General features: G+C 40.6%; 1 protein-coding gene across 1 annotated transcript; it reads left to right on the top strand.

Annotated features, from left to right (window-relative positions):
- Positions 1-8,410: 8,410 nt before the first annotated feature.
- LOC113050039 (intelectin-like) lies at positions 8,411-10,668 on the top strand. The gene is made up of 8 exons (XM_026212752.1): positions 8,411-8,431; positions 8,575-8,662; positions 8,743-8,841; positions 8,921-9,168; positions 9,304-9,462; positions 9,575-9,695; positions 9,896-9,999; positions 10,183-10,668. The coding sequence occupies exons 2-8, from the start codon at positions 8,578-8,580 to the stop codon at positions 10,333-10,335; spliced, it is 969 nt and encodes a 322-aa protein (XP_026068537.1). The 5' UTR covers positions 8,411-8,431; positions 8,575-8,577; the 3' UTR covers positions 10,336-10,668.
- The last annotated feature ends 15,172 nt before the right edge of the window (positions 10,669-25,840 follow it).

The raw sequence follows: 25,840 nt of genomic DNA, 5'->3' as shown, positions 1-25,840 counted from the left end.
GCCAACCAGGATTTAGAGAGAACGTTGCGATGTTTAGTCTCCAAGAATCCTTCTTCCTGTAGCCAACAACTCTCTATGGTTGAGTACGCTCATAACTCGTTACCAGGGGTGGTAAAAGTACTCAAAAGTTATACTCAAGTAAAAGTAAATGTATCTAAATAAAAAATGACTTCAGTAAAAGTAGAAAGTCCTCCATTCAAACATCACTTGAGTAAAAGTACAAAAGTATCCGATTTAAAAAATACTTAAGTACTGGAAGTAAAAAGTAAATATTCAAATTAACTGTAATTATCAATAATTAAGCAGATCAGTTGTTTTGGGAGTGATATGCAGTGTTTTAATTGAACAAATGATGAGATTAGATACTTTAGAATTTGTTAGATTTACAATCAAAACAGACAATGAAGAACCTTATCACAGTATAGGGATTGAACTTTCAATAGACATGTTCCATAACATCATAGCTGCATCAAACAGAAGATGTGCAAGATACAAGGTAAGACTGTTTCAGAATATCAATGAGGAAGAACCATCTCTTTAAAGAGTTAGTTCTCCCAAAAATGAAAATTCTGTCATTCGCATTTTAGGGGCTAAATATCACGTTATTGGTATTGTCACTTCGACCTGCGGACATGAAAAACAACCACAGACTTGGCAACACTGGTTGGCATATACTACACAGAGCCGTAATTCACTGACAATCTACACAAAATCGATTTTTTTCTCGATTTTGAAAGCAATTTTGTATTAGTTGTCGGTGGACAACGGCTCTGTGTAGTAACTGCCGCTCCACCTGAACCAGTGTTGCCACATCCGTGGTTGTTTTTCATGTCCGCCAGTTGTAGAAACCCCAATCCCAATAACTTGATATTTATTGCCTAAAATGTGACTTTTACAAAGGCAACCCTTCCAATAAACGTATATTTTAACCCCGGGAAGCAATTTTTATCGGGGAACCTCCTGGAAACGCGTTTTTGGCTAGTTTTATGACTAGTTTTGAGAAGCAACTGGTCAGGATTTGTTGTGAAAACCTGGCAACCCTGATCTGAACGCACATGCTGGAAATATATACTACTAATTACAGGAGCGATACTGATGAGATGAGCATGAAAATCGCATTCGACACAGCCCTACTGAAATTTCATTCACCCGTGGCAGGCAAAGAAGACATCTCAGCCAATAAGAATCTCCCTTGACTTCAGTGAATTCAAAAATATCCTTGAGATATGGCCATGGGTGATCCCTGTCGGGAATCTCGGGCATCATTGCGGGCAGCAAGAGCTGCACTATCACGTATTTTAGCGATCATCTTCCACCTCGAACTAACTGCTGCGTGAGCGTATGTTGGCAAAGAACTCGTGGAGTCGCGCATTCTTTTTTTCAAAAGAAAACAAAATTTTTCATTGGTTTTTAAAATCAGTGTAATAAATACTTGAAGCAGGCATGGGGAAATGTATCGGAGTAAAAAGTTAACTTTGTCTTTAATAAAGTAGTGGAGTAAAAGTAGATGCAAATAAAACATAACTCAAGTAAAAATACTTAAGTAATGTAGCAAAGTATTTTTACTTTGTTACTTACCACCACTGCTCGTTACCAGTGTCAGCCACTGGCCTCTCTCCATTTCAGTGTAGCATAGGTTACCAGCCACCTGTTTTTCCTAGTCTGGAATCTGAAGTCCCGGTTCCCTCCGCTCATGCGTTTGTCCAGTGGTGCCACCGCACCTGGACCAGAGCCCGCGAGACTCTGCTCCTGATGAGGGAGCGCACTAAGGCCAAGGCCAATCGCCACCGGTCAAAGCCTCCCGTATACAGTACGTCGTGGGTCAAAAAGTGTGGCTTTCTACTAACAACATTCCGCTCCATTCCGTTTCTAATAAATTAGATCCCAAATTTATTGGCCCATTTCCTGTCACCAAGATCATTAGTCCGGTGACAGTTTGCGCCGCGTCTCGTAGATGGGGAGCCGGCTTATTTGGTTAATCGGATTCTGGACTCAAGACGGAGGGGACGAGGATTCCAGTACTTGGTGGACTGGGAAGGTTACGGTCTGGAGGAGAGGAGTTGGGTACCTGCTAGGGACATACTGGATCACTCCCTGATTGATGATTACAATCAGCAGGTAGGCCTGTCTGGGAACTCCAGCACCGCCTGCAGTGGTCATATCACAGAACGTCTGATAAAGGACTCCTCTTGATGAGTTCAGATAGTATAGCCCATCTGCATGAACAAAAGAATTCCTGAGTCACTTAAACACAGCTGTTGCTTAAGATAAAATATTAACATTAAATTAGCTTCTAGCTACTTTTCATGCAGTTCCTTGCAGCTTCGAGCAGCATATTTATTTCCGCTCTGAAATATTGCATCCTCAAGACTGGCCTTGGTATCACCGGTTTTGATATGGTACTTCTTGCTGATCCACTACAATGTGGATCCACTACACTACAATGTGATTAATACTTATATATATAATATATTGGAATATATTGGAATATATTGTTAGAAAAATGTGATTTTAAAATGTTTTAAATAAACTAGTTTAAATTCAAACAAATTATTAAACTTATTACTTACAGATAATCACAGTTGCAGCCTCACAGAGCCATAAATTCAGTGAGAGACTGAAGTCGATCCCAACAATAGTTTTTGTAAGAACCATGGTCTGCAAACAAAAATGTTCTTTACAATTATACTCCACACTGCAAAGCTGAAATTGATGCTACATGTTTATGTTATAAATGGCTTACTAAGTGTAGCTACTTTATATGCTATAGTATTTATATTTAAAAATTTCATTTGAATGGTACAGGAACTCCTACGTTTGTTTCTTGTCTTGTACTCTCTTTTGAGTTGGCGTTCGCTGTAGAGACTTTTGGCTTCTGGGTGAAAGGAACGAGGAAAATGAAGAACCACAATACCAGCATAAGAACCTGGAATGTTGAAAATGTATTGTACATGAGCCAAAGTCTAAACTGTATTTGGCTTTGGTTTACGGAAAAGGGGATTTTTTTGTGTTTTTACTCAGGTAATTAAAACTTTATTGTCTGTGTTTTGGCAGTCTTATTTGGCCGTAGACAAAGCTAGTCTGTCCGGTCCACATTCCACCGTGAACTGGAGTAAACAAGACAGAAATTAAAAACAGTAGATGGTACTGTTACATTTAACAATATAATTGAATGGAGCATTTATATAGCACTTTATTTTGTATTGCTGTACACCCAAAGCACTTTACAATCACATGGGGGGGACTCTCCTCTACCCCCACCACCAGTGTGCAGCATCCACCTGGATGATATGACAGCAGACCCAGGACAACGGCATCACCACACACCAGCGACAGGTGGAGAGGAGAGAGAGACATAGAGCCAATCAGGTGGATAGGGATTATTAGGAGGCCATGAAAAGACAAGGGCCATGTTAGCAATTTGGCCAGGACACAGACGTTGCGAGAGGGAAGACACTCTTGTGTGCGGGATGCGGGAGAACAAAATGATTCAAAGGACTACTGAAAATATTTAAACATAAAATATCTAAAACAAATAGTTATTTATCTATCACACAAATGCAACATGAACTAATATAAATTTTAAACAATTAACTGCTGCAAAGGTATATGCTGAGTTTCTATTTAAGCTATTACACATGTTTGCAGCGGTGAGCAATGCAGTGCTGATATTTGCATGCTCAAAAATCCTCTAATTATAATACACGGATTGTGGACATTATAAAAGTTTCATTATGCATATGTTAGAAAAGAGATTTGTGAAATTACGAAGAACTGAGATTTCTTTTATAGATCATAAAAGCATCACTATTTGCTGGCATTCTGCCATCCAAACCATGCCACTATTACGGCTGCTGGTATGTGAATGAAGGCGCACGAGGAAGAAGATATGTAAATGGGTTCTCACATCCAATATAACCATACTATAAGATACAATTCTACATCAACTTAACTTAATCACGGACAAGGAGAAAGTAAAAAAACAGGGTATTTAAGCAAGAGGGGAGACATCAGGTGAATGGAGACAGGTGGGGATTAATCACTTAACCAAACAAGAAAATGACCAAATAAGGAAACTCAAAGTCAAAGACTGTAACAGTTCGCCCCGTCCCGGAACGGTGCGTCCTCGCACCGAATGAGGAATACCAGTGGAGAGAGGGTGGGGGTTCTGGAGGTGGGCGTGGGGCAGGCAAGGGGCTGGCAATTGAGAGGACCCAGGATGGAGTAGGAGGGAGGAGCCCGGAGGAGGAAGAGCAAGATGGTGCTCCAGATACCAGCCAGGATGAAGATATGCAACGCCATAGGAGTGGAGTCCCGAGGCGGCTGATGGTCGACGACTGAGCAAGGTGGAGCCAAAAGGACGAGGGAGGATAAGGGCTGGACAGAGGCAGCAAAGAAACAGGAGATACGGGGCTGGATTGAACCAGTGGAAGTGGAGCAGAGGAACTGGAGGAGGCTGGAGAGGGAGGCAATACAGGAGGATCAGGGCTGGACGGAACCAGCGGAGAAACAGGAGATTCAGGGCTGGGCGGAACCAGCGGAGAAAACAGGAGATTCAGGAGCAGAGGAACTGACTTGTCTAGGAGGAGGTAGGAGTGGCTGGGAGGGAATACAGGAGAATCAGGGCTGGACGGAACCAACGGAGAAATAGGAAATTCAGGGCTGGACGGAACCAGTGGAGAAATAGGGGATTCAGGATTTACCTCCACAAACCAGTCTACAATGTCCATTAATCCCTCCATAATTCCCAGAAACCAAGTGCAGCTCACCCCCAGTTGCAGGAGTGTGGGCAGGGCTCTCCTCCACGCCCTCAATCTCCACCAATACTCCCACGACGCACAGTGTTGCCGGTTCACACACCTGGTCAGTCGTGCTCTCGAGTCTTTGCTCCCCGATAATGACAGGCTTGGGCTCTGCAGCTGCGGTGGGCTCTATCTCCGTGCGGCGGGATGGCGGCTGGCTGGTCTCTGGTTCGGGAGTGGGGCTGGAGATATCCTCCTTAGCATTGCAGATGGTAAACAAAGATCCATTTTTCTCCAGCAGCCACTCCACGACAGTGGCAAAATCCTCTCTGGGACCGTTCGCTGGCAGGCGTGCCTTACACCGCTTGCTCAGGCCGGTTTAATAAAAGTTACTGAGCGAGCAGTCAGGGAAGTGGGTAAGGCACGCCAGATCGAGAAAGTTCCTGCTATGGTCCTCCAGCAAATGGTCCAGTTGCTCCAGAACTGCTGGGATTGCCATTCAGGGAGAGGGAGGAAAATAAACAAAAAGAAAGAAATACGCCGAAGGGAGAAAACAGGTGAATGGAGAGAGGTGGGGATTAATCAATTAACCAAACAAAAAGAACAAGAAAATGACCAAATAAGGAAACTCAAAGTCAATGAATGTAACATACACAGCAGCCTCTTGCTTTAGTTAAAAATAATTGTTCTGTGAATGTTGATGCTGTAATTACGATATTTATTAAGAGCAAGTAGCCTATGCTGGGATTTCATCAATTTCATGGAGAAAAAAGTAACATAACAAGTAATGTAACAAATTACTTTTGAAATAAAGTAATCATAAAAGTAACATGATTACTTTTAAAAGGAATAATCAGTAATTAGTAATTTGATTACATTTTCAGAGTTACTTGCCCAACAATGAATCAATAGTTAGCTAATAGTACTGAAATATCTTAAATTTAGGGTAAATTTAAGTCATTTGGGGAACTTTTGCAATTGAAATTTACCTATATTCACTCAAACATTTTTCTCTAGGATAAAAATCATTTGTACATTATCTGGACCCTGCAGTTGCAGACATCCTGTTGTTTAAATTTCAACAATGAGAACTTTTGTACACTAAATACATTATGCCAGTATACAGAAATTTCTAACTTTTTTCATTTCTTTTTTTCATGGAAAATCAGTACATATTTTTTTTTAAAAAAACTAAACCTTTTTTTTTTTTTTTTTTGCAGTTTTACCATTTACTGCACTGTAAGGGTTCAGTGGTTCAGGCTGTAGGATTGCTGAATGGAAATAAGCCATGTATAGCTAAACATGTGGAAGAGCATTGCTATTGTATTGCAGTAGATAGCACTTTAATGTTAACCTTGCACATAATTAATAATTGAAATGGTTTAATATGGTTATACTTGAATTGATTACAAAATAGATGTAGAGGTTAAAAAACAATATAAATACTGTTCAGTTTTTTGCACAGAATGATCATTTTGTGTCTTTACACACCAATGTATCATCACAAGCCACAGAGTTTAATTAGGTTTTGTATGTGCATGTATTTTTATGTTTTTTTACTTTTTTTGTGTGTATGTTTTAGCTGTGATTCCCATCCACTTGCAATATATGAATAACAGACAGCAATGGATTAACATTACATTTTTATTTTTGGGAGACCTATCCAAGACTTAGTGGAATACAAAAAAATTGAATATCATGAAAAAGTTAGATTTTTTGTAACTAATTTCAAACATTTCAAAAGTATTTTATGTATTTTATATTTTTACAATTAGACTTTACAGCTCATGAAATTAAAAAATCCAATATCTCAAAATATTAGAATATTTAAATTTGAGTTTCATTAAATGACCATACAGTATAAAATCTCTGAAAATATTCTTGCTCTCTGAAACCATAATAATGGGGATGACTGCTGACTTGGCAATGGTCAAGAAGACAATCATTGACACCATGCACAAAGAGGGTAGGTCACAGAGGGTCATTACTGAAAGAGTTGGCTGTTCACAGGGTGCTGTATCAAAGCATATTAAATGTAGAGTTGACGAAGGAAGAAACTGGATATAAAAAAGGTGGACAAGAAACAGCTTCACAAGGACTGGACTGAAGCTGGAGTCACCACGCTCAGACGTCCTCAGAATAAGGACTAACAAGCCACTTCTGAAACAGAAACAACGTCAGAAGCATCTTACCTGGGCGAAAAACAGTTCCAAAACCACTTCCAAATGGTTTGTTGACCATGATATTACTCTGTTTGATTGGCCACCTCAAATGGAATGTATGAGATATTTTCAAGAGAAGGATAAGATACAGACGAGCTGAAGGCTCAGCAGTGCCACAGGCTAATTCACTTCCATGCCAGACCTCACTGATGCCGGAGTTTGCGCTAAAGGAGCCCTGACCAAGTATTGAGTGCATAAATGAACATACTTTAAAGAACTTGAAATTTTCTGTTTTGCAAATCCTTTTTTTTTTTTTTTTCTTTTCTTTTCTTTTCTTTTTTTTTTTTTTGATCTTAGGAAATATAATATTTTCATATACTGGAATTTTGGCTTTTATGAGCTCTAAGCTCATCAAAATAAAAAATAAAAAGCTTTTGAAATGTTTTACTTTACATGTAATGAATCTAAAATATAAATAAGTTTGACTTTTTGAAAAAAAATGTTCAAGATAAAGAAATGTTTAGATGCACCTGTATAAAAAAAATTATCAAAATGTAAATTTTTTTTGTAGCTATGGTGCAAGAACTCTTTTGTTTAATGTCTTCTCTCTTCTGAGTTTACGATCACTGTAAAGGCTTTTGACTTCTAGATGAGTGAGAGAATAAAGCTCAGGGATATATGCTATTTACTTGCTCGAGAGAGGAATGAGTAAAATGTAGAACTGGCTATATCTGGGTTGCTATATCAGTGCCGGAACGAGGAATGTGGAAAATAATTATAGGTTAACTTGAGGGGATTTCGGTGTCTGATTTCCGCAATCTCCTTCGCGCGTGGACAAATCCAGTCCGTCCAGTTCACATTATAAAAAAATAAATTAAAAAAATACAAAAATAAAACTTTAATATATAAAACAGGACAGAAACTAACAATATATATTACAGCAGTTACAAATAGTAATAGCCTATTAAATGTCACATAGAAATGGGGTACTGGATGCCCCATTAAGCCCCCCAAAAAATTTACTTGGGGGTCCCCTGGCTTTAAAAAAAAATAAAAAATAAATATATATATATATATATATATATATATATATATATATATATGGTTCATGGCTGTAAGTTTACCATCCTGGCTCAAAATCAGTGCTTTATTGTTAAATGTGTATTTCTATGTGACATGCAGTACAGCAGTAACATGTATTGTTTTTAGTCTTTGTCCTGTTTTATTTTTGAATGTATTTACTTCAATTCATGGATGAATGTAGACCAGTCCGGCAGGATTTCTCCACGATCTAATCGACTAGCGGAACACCGACAATAGCCTACAGTATAAACTACCTGAGTAAAATAAAAAACACCGAAATTTTCCACATTTCGGGTTTTGCTGGTATGGCCGGTTTTTAATTTTCCTTGTTCCTCTCCCGAGTAAGTATAAGTATCCCGCTATGAGCTTTATTCTCTGACTCACCCAGAAGGCAAAAGCCTCAACAGTGATCACCAACTCAGAAGCACAAGACAAGAAACGAACGTAAGGGTTCCTGTACCATTCAAATTAGTTTTTATTTACTACTGTAAAGCATACTTACTGTGTATCAACACTTAGTAAGCTATTTTTAAAAGCTTTGCAGTGTGGAGTATAATTGTGAAGAACATTTCTCCTTTTGTTTGCAGACAATGGTTCTTACAAAAACTATTATAGGGATCCTCTTCAGTTTCTCACTGAATTTATTGCTCTGTGAAGCTACAAGTGTGATAATCTGTAAGTAATAATTGTAATATTATGTTTGGATTGAAAAAAAAAAAAATATTACAATTAAGTCTTAATGTCTCACATTGTAGTGGATCAACAAGAAGAACCATGTAATAATCTTCAGGGCAGAACTAAATATGCTGCTCGAAGCTGCAAGGAACTGCATGAAAAGTATCAGGTTTATGATGGTACGCTTATTTAATGTTAATGTTTTATCTCAAGCAACAGCTGTGTTTAAGTGACTCAGGAATTATTTTGTTCATGCAGATGGGCTATACTATCTGAACTCATCAAGAGGAGTCCTTTATCAGACGTTCTGTGATATGACCACTGCGGGCGGTGGCTGGACGCTGGTGGCCAGTGTTCATGAAAACTACATGAGTGGAAAGTGTACTGTTGGTGATCGCTGGACTAGTCAGCAGGGCAGTGACCCAAACCGGCCTGATGGTGATGGGACATGGGCAAACACAGTCACATTCGGAACAGCTGAAGCCTCTACAAGTGATGACTATAAGGTATTTTTAATACATTTATGGTTTTACAACCCTAGTTAAATAGGAGTGACATGAAGGACACATTGATGCTAGAAAGACAATCAAAAGATGTTCATGTAAAATCTGAAATAAGAGTCTGTTTCTATTCTACCACAGAATCCTGGATACTATGACATCACAGCAAAAGATATGTCTGTGTGGCATGTTCCTAATAACGCTGATTTGGAGCAGTGGTTACCTACCTCCCTCCTGCGATACCACACTGAAAATCACTTCTTAAACCTCTACGGAGGAAATCTTTTCAATTTATACAAGGTCAGATAAACTTGGATACCAGTTTTGAGTTTGAAACATTCGTAAAAATATTTTAAAAACAAAAATTCTGTGTAATTACAGAAATACTAAATTTTTATCTTAATTTTCCCAGAAATTCCCTGTGAGGTTTGGAATAGGGGCATGCCTCACTGATAATGGACCTGCAATTCCAATAGTGTATGATACTGGAAGTGTGGATTTAAACAGAAATCTGTATGGTCCCAATTCAAGAAGTATGGAAATACCTCAAGAGCCAGTATTTTTCTAATATCTTTTTAATAAAGTAGCTATAACAGTTGACAGTCAAGACATTTCAAGAAAAAACAGCTTTATTTAGTGATGGTTTCCAATTTAAAAAGCATCATTATTGAGATTCAATTAATGTAATGAATGAAAGCCATGTCATGTCTGATATATTCTCTGCATTTTCCAGCAATGTTTACACCCGGATTCATCACATTCAGAGTTTTTAACACGGAAAGAGCAGCTTTGGCTCTTTGTTCGGGTGTTAAACCAACAGGCTGTAACACTGAACATGTGAGTTAAAAGAATATTCTATTTTTAAATCAATGTCAATGGACAGGATTTTTGACATGCTGTTAACCACATAATGCATTTATAGTAATCCATTTACCATGAAAATAAATCCACTGCACCAGTGTCATTTGTAGAAGCGCACAGGTGTGTTTTGTTTTTAATAATGCACTCATATTGTTGCAGTTCTGTATTGGTGGAGGTGGACACTTTCCTGAGGGCGCCCCTAGACAGTGTGGGGACTTCGCGGGCTTCGACTGGGATGGCTATGGTACTAATGCAGGATGGAGTGCTTCCAAAGAGATAACCGAAGCAGCTGTGCTGCTCTTTTATCGCTGACACCCTGATCAGTCTAAAATCGCCAGCTTCCTTCCCTTCTTTCCAAGATATTCCACGTTGATTAACACTTGTTTCATGCACATTTATTTGCTCAAATGTATCTCTTTACAAAATATATACATCCTTTATATTGGATCTGTAATCTACAAATGATTTTGTATATGGTGATTGTGACCGAAAAGAACAACCTATCAGATTAGTCATTTATTAAACTTCTGTTAGATCATATATAACCCATCCTCTTAATGTTCATTGGTTTATTTTAAAGCTAAAAAAGTGGATATAGATACATCATATTCAAATAAATAATAATAAACAAATGTTTGCATGTCATTGCTCTTTTGATTTTGATTGCTTCCATTGTCCTCATTTGAAAATCGCTTTGGATAAAAGCATCCACTAAATGTATATAAAACCAATGATTTGTTAAAAAGTAAAAAAAACTTTATTTAGATATTGCTTTTATCATTTTGAATATGTATATTTCTATCCATACAATGTCTGAATACTCAATTCTGACTGGGTGGAAGGTGTGCATTTAAAATGCTGTGAAGGTCAGGTAGTAATCTATTGAGTGTTTTGACATGGAAATATCTTATTTAGGGTGAATTTAAGTAATTTGGGGCACTTTTGCAATTGAAATTTACCTGAATTCACTCAAACATCTTTCTCTAAAAATAATTTGAACATTATTTGGACCCTGCAGTTTCAGACATTCTGTTGTCTGAATTTCAACAATGAGAACTTTTGTACACTAACTACATAATGCATACAGGGATAGTGCAGTCAATCGTTTCTGTGTCATTGTTGTCCTGAGCTCATTCTTCCCTCGTTTTTAAAAAAAACTTTCGATTCCTGGAACATTTTGAATTGTAGTTAAACCTCTAGCGTCCTTGTCTTTCTTTAACTTTCTTTTTGCAAAACCACTCAATTGACGTCTGTCCATTTTTATTCATTTGCGTAGGCTACTTGTTGTGGACCAACTCAACTCTGACAGATTGGGGACGGAAGGGGGGGACTGATATTGGTCATGTAATCTCTATTATATTATAATTATAATTATTATTATTATTGTTGTTGTTAAGTTAGTGTTCATAAATGAGTTATGTATGGTCTTTCAAAAATTTCAAGTTATTAATAAAACAATTTACGAAAAATATTTTTAAAGCTGTTGCCCCCCTAGTTGTTGTGAATGGTTGGTGCCCCTGGTCACTGGCCCAAGTGCCCTTATCGAGAATCCGGCTCTGTGCAGGAGTTTATTGAATTTGAAACAGTTAAAGATTGTGACACTAGGAGAGATGCACGTGAGTAAATCCTTTGGTGAGTTGGATCTGCGTAATGGAGAAACTGATTGACGATAGTATTCTTCTTACAATGAATGGGGGTGACCAGGGCGGCTGAATGGTTGCACACACCTCAGAGAAGATGTTGGAGGGGAAGATTTGGATGATAAGTTTACTGGAGAAACTCTGGAGTCACTAGGAGGAGAGGAGATTCTTGCTGGAGAAGAGGTAAGTCAAGGGGTTACCGTATTTTCCACACTATAAGGCGCACCAGATTATAAGGCCCACCTTAAATGAATGGCCTATTTTAGAACTGTTTTCATATATAGGGCGGATTATAAGGCGCATTGAATAGAAGATACTGCTGGCAAACGTTTGACTCGGTTTGCGTTATGCATCCACTAGATGGAGCTGTGCTAAAGGTAATGTCAGCAAAACAATAGGTTACTGTCGTAACTCCGGTTCTCTGAAACATCGAGTGGAGAGATCCACCTATGGGAAGGGCATCCGTACCTGACCTCTGCAGAAGCATCCAATTGCACCAAGTCTGGCTAGACAGACAGAAGCGTGCTATTCCCCAGTTAAGTATATTCGCTTCTCGTGTGGCAAGCTGGGCAAAGCTGGTGGATCTCTCCACTCAATGTTTCAGAGAACCGGGGTTACGACAGTAACTTATTGTTCTCTTTCATCATCTCGTGTTCGAGATCCACCTATGGGAGAGACATGGACAGCTCCCCCATTGCCCAATACACTCACAGTGAGGTTCTGAAAGCCAGAGAAGGACGGTCGCCCCAGAGAAGGTGGTGCCTGACACGTCCCATACTCATGAACCTGCAATACTGATGCACAGTCGTGACTGCTGTGCATGTGCAGCACATGAAAAAATGTTAGCATCACACAAATGATAACCAATGTGCATATGAATACACACAGAAAAAGGAATGTAAAAACATGCTAGTGACAGGGATGTGCATGGCCAGCCGGCCCGTTCACTCCTTCTTCACCTCGTCCATCGGGGTTGCAGGGAAGGACTGAGAGGATCCCACCCCTAAAACCGAATGTGCTACCGAGATGCTGGTGACAACCAGCCGGTAATAACGCACAAAGGTATAAGGAGAAGACCAAATGGCAGCGGAGCAGATGTCCTTTAGCGACGCTCCCTGGTGGCTGCATTCCCTTCGATTCATAAGCCAAAGCTATAGCATTCACAAGCCAATGTGAGAGGCGTTGCTTAGAAATAGGATTCCCTCCATGAGGGGATGCCCATGAAATAAAGAGCTGGTCGCTCTTCCGGAAAGCACTAGTCCTGTTCATATATGTCCGTAAAGCACGGACGGGACACAGAGCATTTAGCCTCTCATCCTCCGGGGAGGAAAAAGGTGGAGGGTGAAAAGCGGACAGCTCCAACACCTCTGAAGTGAACGCAGGGAAGCACTTCGGCATGAAGGCCGGATTAGGCTTAAGGGAAACCATATCTCCACTAAGAGAAAATTTATTGCACGAGGGATGAACCGAAAGTGCATATAGCTCACTGACACGTTTGGCTGATGCCAAGGCCAAGAGCAAAGCTGTCTTGAAGGACAGCAGCTTTAGGGAAATACTTCCAAGAGGTTCAAAAGGATACTGAGACAGGGCCTCCAACACCATGGAGAGGTCCCACTCAGGCACCTTCATAAATGTGCGGATTAGATGATGTTGCCCGACTGTTGAGCCCTCAAAGCCCACATGAAAGGCTGAAATCGCAGCCAAATAGACCTTAATTTGTGGAAAAAGACCTGCATTTTTCCAAGAGGTCTTGGAGGAAACACAAAATATCAGGAACTGAGCACTGATAAGATGTGAGACCACGCCCATCAAACCACCCTTCGAACACTTGCCACTTACTGCCATACAAGAATCTTGTAGAAACGGCCCTGGCATTCTGTATAATAGCAATCACACGCGGCGAAAGCCCCAGTGCGCTTAGGTTCGTCCTCTCACGGGCCACGCCCAAAGAGCCACAGGGGTGTGGGTGATAAATCTCCCCATTCACTTGGGACAAAAGATCTGTGCGGGGGGGGGGGGGGGAGCGGCCACGGCTCGGCATATAACAGAGGGATTATCTCTGCCAGCCATAGTGCTTTGGGCCACCTGGGTGCTATCAGAATGAGAGACAGGCCCTGCTCTCTCACCCTGGCCAGTGTAGGAATTATCAGGCACAGGGGAGGAAAGGCATACAGCAGCACTCTGGGCCACGGGTGGGCCAGTGCATCTACCCCGAGGGGTGCATCCATGTCCTTTAGCGAGAAGAACATAGGACAATGGTAGTTTCCGCGCGAGGCGAATAGATCTACGGTTGCCTGTCCAAATCTCATCCATAACATATCCACTATCTGCAGGTGAAGGCGCCAATCTCCGTAGATTGGGTTTCCCCTTGATAGAAGATCCGCGCTTCTGTTTAGAAGGCCCGGAACATGAGTCGCGCGTAACGTCAGGAAAACCCGTCCGCTCCACACTAGAAGCTTGTAAGCTAGAGCGTGAAGTTTCGACGAGCGCACGCCGCCCTGACGGTTGATATAAGCCACTGTCGTGGTATTGTCGCAGCGTACGAGCACATGATGTCCCTGCAGGCGAGGCAGAAAATGATTTAGAGCTTTCCATACGGCCATAAGCTCTAAATAATTTATGTGCGCTGAACGTAGTCTGCTCGGCCACAGACCGTTCACCGTTCTGCCCTCCTGGGTGGCGCCCCAGCCTGTTAAGGCCGCATCTGTCGTCACAACTTTCTGCATCATAACTGTCCCCAGAGGGGTTCCCTGAGCGTAAAGGTCTGCGCTCTTCCAGTGGCGCAAGGCTGCCAAGCAGGCGCGCATCACTATTACAGAGCGGCAAAGATCGCGTGTCGGGCTGAAATGTAGTAACAAAATCCATTTCATGAACGCTCTCATTCTCAGGAGTCCCAGCGGTAGGCTACAAGCTGGATTGATGAAGCCATAAGACCCTGCAGCCTGAGCCATGAGTCAGCATTCTGAAATTGTATTTCCTCAAATGTTTGTTTAACACACAAAGGTCCAGAATAGGGCGGAGAGCACCGTCCTTTTTTGGGACCAGGAAATAACGAGAATAAAATCCCTGATTCATCAGAGTGGGGGGCACCACCTGAATCGCTCCCTTGTTTAGGAGGGAGGATATTTCCTCTTTCAGAATGTGTGAGGCGTTCTCTTCCGTGTGTGAAGAGAGAACGCCGTTGAAATGCGGGGGTTTCATTGCAAGCTGCAGTCTGTATCCCTGCAATATAGTACGCATCACCCACTCGGGAGCCGAAACAGTTTGCCAAGCCCATTCGTGATTCGCAAGTGTTCCCACCCGAATTGTGATGCAATGGCGCCATCTAGTGGACACACCAGGGGCAACATGCAGGGGTTCAGACAGATTTTGCACTTTTCCTCACAACAGACCCCCCTGAACGTGAGGGGGGAACACACAACGTTCATTAAACACATGGGCTGGGCAGCCTCGAACGGAGAGGAATCGATCCATCCGCGGGAGACCCTGCGTCTTTTGAACGGGGGTCCTGGGACAGGGAGAGAGTTCGAAGGGCTCGTGGCCCATGAACGCGGACTCGATGCCCCCATCAATCGAACATCAGGCAGGCCGCTTACGTTTCGAGTCGATGGGGGTAGGGTTAGATGGTCCTCCAGCCGCGGACATGGCGGGAGTCGATTTTTCCCCCTAGGAAGACATAACTTGAAGGCCTCGTCCTCCTTCTTTTTGTCGTCACACCGTTGTTGCATCAATGCGACGGCGGGGCCGAAGAGAGCCCGATCGGGCTCCATTGACGCGCCCGCGATGTGCCGCTTCTCACTGTCATGAAGGCCTGACAGGTTAAGCCAGAGCGTGCGCTCTCCCACCACAGAAAGCGCCATAGAGCGCCCGCAGGCTTGGACGGCCTGCCGAGCATTACGAAGGACGAGGTCGTTCAACGTGAGGATCTCCTTCCATGAGTGTAGAGAAGGAGTTCGCTTTTTTAGCTGTTGCCCTAATTCGTCCAAAATCTCCGCCTGGTAAGCAGAGAGGAGAGACGAGCCGTGTTTATAAGTCGAGCGGTTCACTCCAGTTGTGCCTCATATGCTTAGCGCACGCTGAAAGGACGGGGAAGAGAAGGGCCGCATCATCCTCATCGCCGGAACCGGCCAGGTTCGTTGGCGAGCATGAGGTTGCCCGTGAAGATCTCCTCTTCGGGGAATGCGGGATTGGGCTGGTCAGCCCAAACCAGTGAGGAGGTGCCCCGGGAGTCCCCCGGTAGCGCGTCGTCGTCACCGTGTCCCAGATCTGAGTCAGAAAAACCGAGCTCGGAGCACTGGGTCGAGTCGAGCAGCATAAGGCAATGACTGCAATTTTCCGCGTTCTCCAAGGCTTCTTGAGCATGGTTAAGGCCCAAGCAAACCACGCAGAACGGATGAAGGTCCTTAGCAGTGATGAGTGCTCCACACGCAGCCGGGCAGGCCCGTGATAGGCTATTCCCCGGAGAAGCGTTATGTATAGAAAGCAACATACCGGAGAAGAAATCGGAAAAATCCATGGCGGGCAGCCGTGGGAGCAGGTGAAACGACGAGAGCGCAGCGGCCCTGAATGCAGAACACAGCAGAAAAAGCTGATAAGACGACAGCCACGTCTGGCAGAGGCTGATCAATTGATATGTCCTCCTGAAGACACGAATGTGAGCATCTTAATCGAACCGAACTGTGTCAATGCAGAGATCGCGAGAAGCGAATGTCAACTGGGGAATAGCAGCGATGCAGCCATTATTATACCCCTACTTAAGGCTTGCGGGCCCTTACCTGGCATTGGCTGCGCGCTTCTGTCTGTCTAGCCAGACTTGGTGCAATTGGATGCTTCTGCAGAGGTCAGGTACGGATGCCCTTCCCATAGGTGGATCTCGAACACGAGATGATGAAAGAGAACCTTGATCTATATATAAGGCGCTCCGTATTATAAGGTGCACTGTCGTTTTTTGAGAAAAGTAAAGGCTTTTAAGTGCGCCTTATAGTGTGGAAAATACGGTAGTTAAAGAAGGAAACTATTACAGAGGATATTCTTGTGAACTGGTGATCAGTACTCAGGTGAAAGGGTGTGCTGTGATTGGCTGGGTGATGAGCCTGACCGATTTGTGACAGTACCCCCTCCTCCAGGGCCCACTCCTCGGGGCCAAACACCCCGACGACGTGGTTGTTTCCCTCTAGCTGGACGATCAGGGTGTGATGTATGGAATTCCTCTAGGAGTGTGGGATCAAGGATGTCTTCTCATTGGACCAAGGAGCGTTCTTCAGGACCGTATCCTTCCAAGTCAACTACGTATTCCAGTCTGCCACCACGCCGCTGGGATTCCAGAATCTCCTTGACCTTATAGATTGACCCTTTTTCCAGAAGCAAAGGGGGACGGGGCTCCTCTGTTCGGTCAGGCTCTGTGGAGACAGGAGGGTGAAAAGGTTTTATTAATGAGACATGGAATGTGGGATCCATCTTATATTGAGGAGGGAGTTGGAGTCTATAGGTGACGGGATTGATCTGTTCCTGCATGGTGATAAGTTTCCTACAGGGCAGGTACAGCCATATGTCTTGGTTGGACAGCCAGACCTTTTGCCCTAGTCGGTAAGCATGAGTAGGTGCTCGGCGAAGGACGGCTGTCATCTTCTGCCTGTGCACGGCCTGTTGGATGTGATGGTGAGCCTCGTCCCAGACTCTCACGCTGTCCCGGAACCAAGTAATCAACTGTGGGAACGTTGGATGCTTGTGGATGGCTGGCAGAGGGAGTTCTGGGTGTACTCGGTTCCAGGAGTCCTGGTGGCAATGGCAGAAAGTCCTGAGGAAGCGACCTGCTTATTGTATTTTCCATTCTGTTTGACCATTGGATTATGGGTGGTATCCAGAGGAGAGGCTTACGGTCACACCAAAATGGCACTATGCTGATTTGGAGAGATGCAGAGGAGAGGAATTGTTGAACAAAGTCGTTATTTTTGTTTTCTTTGTGTACAAAAAGTATTCTTGTCGCTTCATGACATTACAGTTGAATCACTGATGGCAGATGGACTATTCTGACAATGCTTTTCATACCTTCCTGGACCTTGACAGTGTTATTTATTTGGCAATGGCGTTTTGACTCTGGCGTCGAGCAGCTAGTGATGAATAGTTCTTGAACGATTCGTTCATTTTGAATGAATCTTTAATGTGACTTGGGAAGAACTAGTCCTCTCTGGGAGTGATTTGTTCACTCGAGCATGCCCAAAATTCTATAGGTTCTGTACTGGAATTAGTCTAGTAGTTCACTTGTTTCAGACAATGTACTGTAGTTTGAGCCAGAAAGAGAATTGATTAGTTCCTCTCAGGCAGGGCTTGACATTAACACCCGACAACCCGCCAAATGCAGGTGGATTTTGCTCACGGCGGGTAACACAGTGACTCCAACTAGCCATTTTGGCAGGTTGAATAATTGCCAGTGTGTGAGTTGGAGGCTAAGTATAAGTTCAGCACAGATGTATTTTCACTCGCGAACACTCTGACTTTCACTGAGGGCTTCAGAGTTTCACTCTCCGTCAAGCGATCTGTGATATTTCTCAGTTCATCTCAATGGATACGCAGCGCACCTGTATTTGATGTACCGTAAACTCTAGTGTAAAGGCACACAAATCGGCATCGCTTTCTCTCACACACACGCAGAGACCGAGAGAGAGAAAGAGTGAGTGTTTGAGTGAATTGACTCGCTACATTTAAACAATTTTCTTTGTTTTATTTTCCTGTCAAAATAACAGTGTTCCTATGGAAGTCTTCAGCTTTTAAGAACAGCCGGGTTTTCTGGTAGTGGGTGGAGTTAATGCGCTAAAGGCAATCTCATTGGCTGGCGCTCACCTATTATCTATCGTCCCTGTTTGGATTTCAGCAAATCAGTTCAAGCGAACGCACAAAAACTGATTAATATTCATGAATCCAGCAGCTCATTAATCCTTAGTGTGTTTTGTTAGTTTTTTCCCAATTTTTTTTTTGTCAGAAACACTGAATGACAGAAAAAACAACCACCTCTCAAGTTAGAAAGTTCTGTTAAAATGACTTATTAAAGTGTATTTTAAAAAACTGCACCATTTTACAAATGTTATATATATATATATATATATATATATATATATATATATATATATATATATATATATATATATATATTATTTATATATTTATTTATATTTTAGTTTACTTACATTTGTAATTTAAGTAAACTTAAGGTTTTTACTAGTCAAAAATAGCACCATTTTACAAATATTATATATATATATTCATCTGGTGATTATAGAAAACAAACCCCAGCTGTCTGCTGTACATGTAAACCTGTAAAGTAAACTGCTGGGAATACTGCTGGCTGTATGCAGGCAACTGCCACAAGAGGGCAGTAGATTCATTTAAAGTTTAAACTATACTGAATTGTACCTTCCAACTATAAGTGCCAAACAGATGTTCCAAACAGCTTTACGTCCTCTAGAAGACAAAAAGAATTTTGTTTTGTGTCACTTTATTACAGATATTACAGAGACGCGATTCAATTTAATAACAAAGACATAATAATAACTTTAACATCCAAACCCTTATTGGGATGAACCACCATAATAATAAACTTGAAAGCATTTATACAAAAGGAACTGTTTTGTCATGGCTTATATACATGAAAAGCATATAATATCAACAAGCAAAGTTTATAATTAATATTTAATCTGATTGAGTTAAAATCGCAGCTAGAACTGGAAAAAAATATGGCAGGGATCCAAAAATGTGATGCGTATATATATTTGTAATTTGAACATTTGGTATTTGATGTCTTTATCATGCATTGTTGAACTTGTGTTGACCTACACGACATTGTTGCACACAATGTCGACACTCTGACCCTCAGTTATTGTAATGGAGACCTCCAGGGCAACTATATTGCTATGATCACAGCCTGAAAGAGCTTGAATAATAGAGAGTGCGCACTGCTGTGTGTTTTCTGAAGGTGGATGGTAGTAAATCATCAGATGTGACAGTTTTTAATCTTCCAGATTAATGTCATTCCTCAGAAGCAAGGAGAAAAAAGTGACCAGTGTGGATGATGTTGTCTCCTCTCCTTACATTTCCTTGTCTCCTCTCATTTCCCCCCTTTTTCTCAAAGTTCCAAAAAAAAAAAAAAGACTTATTACTTTATTATAAAATTACATTGATGTGCATATGCCTATATATTATCTATTTTGTGATGGTTTAACATAAGCTCTTGTAAGAATACTGGTTTAAACCTGGTTAGTTTTACCTAAACACTACATAAATCTCCTAACTCGTTCATCTGATATTTGTAAATGTTCACAGGCAACATTTTTCATGAAATGAAACTTGTTTACAACAGCTACAGGCTATTGCTATGGGCCGGCATCTAGAATAGCCCGCCAGCACACCCTCACAGAACTAAACACATATTTGTATTACAAAGCGAACTCAGTTGTGCCATAGAGCAGCCCTGATCAATCAGTTATGTGCTCAGAGACAAACCCAATCAGACCGACACCACACTTACACATACACAGCGGTTCTAATGGACTGGAAGGGTAGAGGAGGCCAAACTCTGCAAGCCACATATAATGTAAACGTTAGACGTCTCATTGAATTAGTATCACACTGTGAAAGACAAAGTGCTGGCAAATGTAAATGAGGCCAGACATGCAATACTGCTGATTGGACTGATATAATTAGAATAATATTGCCAGTCTTATTAAGAAGCAGGGGACATAAATAACTAGGGAGATGAGTTAATAGCAGCTGGCTAAAGTAGCTCTTAAATATGCTAAGGCCAGCTACTTCTGTTTATCCATGGCCCACTGATAATCTGATTATTGATGTGCGGGTGCTATCGGAGGTGAAAGATCTCATCCTTGCACCGCTGGATGCAGTGGCTATTTTAATTTCAATTATTTCGCTGAGTAATGAGGATGAAGACAGCCAGTGAATGCCATCCCTCTCTGCCTTAGGAAAGCAGTCACTGGGACCACACAACTGCAAAACTTACATTGTTAAGAATTCAGTTAGAAAGCATTCAAAAGTTTGAGGTTAGTAGACATTAATTCCTTTTTGAAATAATTTTTTATTTATCATGGATGCATGAACTTGATCAAATGTGACAGTAAAAACAAATGTGACAGCAAGTACCAAATCAGCACAGTTAATGATTTCTGAAGGGTCATGTGACACTGAAGATTGGAGCAATTACTGATGAAAATTCAGCTTTGGCATCACATAAATAAATGACATTTTACCTTTTACAAATATATTAAAATGGAAAACAGTTATTTGAATATGTAATAATATTTCACAATATTATTGTTTTATTCTATTTATGAACCAAAAAAATGTAATTTCAAAGCCACCCGAAAATCTTAGATCCCAATGGTAAATGGTAATGTACCTATAAGTATTTTTAATGAAAGTTGACTCTAGATCAGCAGGTTCATAAGGCAGCTATTTTTTTTTTTTTTTTGTGAACCAAGGAAAAATATCAAAGATAATTATTTAGTGTAATACTTCTTATTTTAGTGTAATCTAAAAAGAAAACAGCAAACATTAAAAAGAAAAATGCATATATACGTATATATATATTGGACTATTAAAAATTGCTTAAACAAAAGCAGTCAGACCAGGGGGAAGATGTATCTCATTATGTGCACTTTAAAGCAATGCAGCCAGCCTCTGTTTTACATATAGATGCTGTGATTCTGTCATGGACCCTATTCTGGTGACACCCGGCCCTCAGCTAGATTGCATGTATAATTTATAGACAGGGGTGCCTTGAGTTCATTTGGTGTTGTTTATATCAGCTTTGTACTTTTCTTAATGCTAGTTGTTGATTCCTCTTGAGCGTGTCAAACCCTCAGTGCTAATAATTGATTTGGAGACTGAAATTTCTGCACAGGTTGTTCTGGCCAAGAACTCTTGGAGATGAATATATGATTTCCCCCTCTGCTTCCCCACAGATTTATGAAAGCTTGCATATGAAAGAACAAAAAGAATACAGAAACAACTTATTGTCATATCTTGGTTTCCTATTTTGAGGGAGGTGTGCATGATGACAGAATAAAAATAAGAGAACATCAAATGGCGGAAACACCTCGGGCCTCTGTCACTCACACAGCTGATATATATATAATATGAGGTGGTTATGTATCAAAAAGGACAAAATTGTTAACAGTTTGCTACTTGAGTCTGAGATCATGTGACAGCATTGTCTAAAGCATTGTTTACAATATAAATACAATATGTCTAGAAAAACATTCTGGTTCTATCTATATTTACTCTCTGATTTGAGATGGGTTGTTTGATGCCTCTGTGTCACGAGGAGACGTTGTGTTGAGTGCTCGTTGGGGACTTGTGCTTGCCCCGTGGCCATGAAGAGGGTGCAGCGTGCTCTCTCTCTCTCTCTCTCTCTCTCTCAGCCTGCAAACAGAGACGCTTTCATTTCCGCGCCAAGTGCTTCCGCCCTGGGTGAGTTTCCCTTCTTTTTCTCTCTCTCATTCGCTCTCTCTATCCAAACACACTGTTACACACACACTATCAGTAAACAACAGATTTAGGCCTAAAACAATGTGAATCCCTGTGGACTTCAATTATTTATAAAATCAAACAAGTACGGCTGTTTGTTATGTGGGCGGCCTTTGATGAATATAAGATAAATGCCCTGCCACAGTGAACAACCCTACTTCCTTCCAAAACCAAAACAAAGTAAACTTATGCAGAGGCCATGCGCAGTGTCCCTCTGATTCCTGTCAGTCAGTGATCTGCCTATTTCAATGCCATTGTTTCAGATGAAGCCATTATTAGAGCAACACGAAACAATGGGGAATAGTTATGCTGTTCTAATGTCTGAATTTTTTAAGATATTTTAATGATTCTGAAAGATGTATCTAACACTCATTTATTTAATTACTTGAAACATTCATTAAAAACATAAATATTGAGAAATATTATTCCAATTTACAGTAATAATTTTCTATGCCAAGTTATTTTAAAATTTTTCAGCAACCATTCCTTCAGTCTTCAGTGTCACATGATCCTTATATGCTGATTTGCTGCTCTGTAAACATTTGTTTGAATTATTTCCAGTCCTGAAAAGAGTTGTGCTCTTTATATTTTTGTGAAAACCATAATAGGAGTTTTTTTAGGATTCTTTGATGAATAGAAAATGGAAACATCTATTCTTCCTTCAGAAATTGGGCAGGTTGTGAGCAGCATGCCGATTTGCAGCACCTTTGCGCTATTCGAATCCCAACTAGAGGACCTTTCCTGATTCTGCCCCGTCTTTCCCACTTCACTTCCTGTCAACTCTAAACTGTCCTATCTTCATAAAGTTCATTTAAAAAAAATTGGGCAGATGGAGCTGTCACAGAATTGTATGAAGATTTTGAATTCAGACAATTCTGACTCTCCATGTGCATATTAAAAAAGAAGGTGGTAATGCTAATTGAATTTTATTGAATGTTATTGTGTATTAAAACAGAGTGCTGAATCTGCGGGTGAGATGAACTGTCATATCCACACAAAAGCGTGTGCTGATCTGAGATGGATTGTGTGTGTGTGTGTGTGTGTGTGAGCACTTGGAGTAATTGATGGAGTTGGATGGGCATTTAATGTTGCGTGTTATGATGCTTGAGATTTTATTACTGAACTTAATTACTTTTTCGTCCTTTGTTTTCTTTACGAAACAGTCTTGCCACTACAAACAGAATAACGTCTCAGAAAATGCTTAGGTGAACATTGTACCGTCAATGAAAGGAATTAAATAATTAATTTAAGATGCTCAGAGTCTTTTCTGCAAGTCAGCATTATCCTCTGAACAGAACGAGGTTGAAGCCCATTATCATGTGATGAAGCATGTTTATTAATGCTAATGACTGACCAAAATTAAGAAGCCAAAACAAGTTTGGAAGAGGTTCATTTATAATGATTTAATTGAATAGAATTTTAATTGTATTCAAATCATGTGACATATAATTATAAGTTAATGTAGCCTTTATACTTCTATTGCTACTAGTTTTTTTAAAGGTAAAACTGTAATATAACCATAACCATTATATATCATATAAGCTTATCTGATTAACCTGAAGCGATCATTTACTTAACCTGACCTGAAGATCTGTATGAATTTCTTTCTTTTGTGAAACGCACAAGAAGATTTATTTTATTCTTCAAAATACAGTTCTTTATCACAAACGCTCACAGATCAACAGCATAACTGTTTCTTTCAGGCAGTCACACACTGTCCTGAGAAGTTTTTTGTAATGATTTAACGTAGGTTCAGATTCCAGCCTTACGTCTTTTAATTATCAGGCTACAGCACGAAGAAGAATTCCAGAAAGACTCTGTGATCCCCAAAAGTGTTGTTGTCTGATGTGTGTTTTCTCTTTTGCGCTGCTCGTGGTGTTTCTGATGAAGAACAATGAAGATATATCAGTGAGCTCTGTGGCCTCTTCTCCCATCCTCTCGTCTTCTGCATGCTAATCAGTGAGCTGGGTGCGCCGCCCTGCTAGATTATTATAAATGCTGTTTATGGTCCTGCTACGACAACTGTGAAGGGCACGGCAAAGAATTTATCATGGGACGGTTTCCCTAGCGTCAAAATGCGTTATGGTATTGTAAATGACCCTTGATAATGAAAGCAGATCCTCTTGTTTCCTGCAATAAGAGTGAATAAAACATCAGGCACTTCACAGTCAGGTTTATCGCTCGAGCATGGCTCATTGCGATTTGGCTTCTCATTACAAAAGTTTTTTTTTCTTATTTCATTTTTGTGGAAGTCATATCGACAAATAAAACATCCATCACCTCCAGTGTTAGCTCAGTAAAAAGCAATCTCTTTTTTTGTTTTTAAAGCAACATCTTAAGATTTAAAAAGGAATCCACCAAGCAGTTAAATTAGGCCAGCGTGAGCTTAATATTTTGTCCTGCCAAATGGGTAATGATACATGCTAACAGAGCCAAACAGGGTGCAAAGCTCATATGTTTGTGTAAGTATGCAAACATATGGCAGTGATGGAGAGGGAGGCATGGCCTCAGGGAGTCCTCGGCAGGCATGGCACACTCTGCATCATGGCTCCTCTACAAAGACACTCGGAGAAGCTCCACAGACCTATGGGCTTTGTCCGTCTGACAGTTATTTGTTAACCAAGCAAGTGCTAAAATAGAAATGTTGGATACATATTTAAACGCTAATGATACATACAATAGTGTTGAGACGATCTTAAGCTTGAATTTACGTTTTTTTTTCTAACTTAAAAAATGTATGTAATCAGTTATTGAAATTAAACATGAAATGTGATGTTAGTACAATGTGTGTATGCTCAGGGTTTTTTTTAATAATGCAATTTAGCATAATCTACAGTGTATGTAAACAGGAGTCATTCGTTGTTAGTAACCTATTGCAGTCAAGTTGATTTTATGAAAAAATTACTTAAATACACCCACAGAATCATTAATTTGGCTAATTAAAATCAATCATATATTGTATTCATTGTAGAATGTTAAGAGTCTAAATCTGTCCAATGAATGCAGTCCCAGAGCAGTCTGGGCTTTACAGCCGACAGTAAAACATTTCAGTGCTGAAGAAATTTGGCTCTTGTTGAAATACTGGCCCCGTGTTGTCATGGATGACATACGGTTATTTTTCGTGAGGCTGAGACATATTTTATCATAATCAGTATATGACGAGAGAGTGGGGCCTTGCACACATCATTGGCTTTTCTTGCTTAGTTAGATGGTGAAGGTCAGAGTTCTTAGCCTTTATGGTTGTTTAACTTTAAAGAATTATGGCATGTAAAGAACACACCCCATTTATTTTCTCCTCAATTGGAGGCTGGTTTCTCGGAAGTGCAAAAGGGTTTACTTAACAACAAAAATAGAGGAATTGAATGCTTTCAGATTTTAAAGGAATGCTCATTTAAGAAAACACATCTCATTTCATTAATTATTTTCAGTGCATTTATATGACTTTGGTGCTAAATTATTTTCTATTTGCATATTAACTGGATCAGTAGTATACAGTAAATTTTAAATCGTGGTTTAAAAATCAGCAGTCTGCTAGCTTTGGTTCTGCTGTCAATAAGCACTTTACTTTTTCTGTTAGTTTACCCTACTTCATTGTAACATTACATCTGTAATGTCGATTTTGCACAGATTACCATGAAAGA

Source organism: Carassius auratus, chromosome 30 (genome assembly GCF_003368295.1).
Source record: "Carassius auratus strain Wakin chromosome 30, ASM336829v1, whole genome shotgun sequence".
NCBI classification, from domain to species: domain Eukaryota; kingdom Metazoa; phylum Chordata; class Actinopteri; order Cypriniformes; family Cyprinidae; genus Carassius; species Carassius auratus.
Note: the sequence above shows the minus strand (reverse complement) of the source record. Positions and strands in the feature narration are given on the sequence as shown.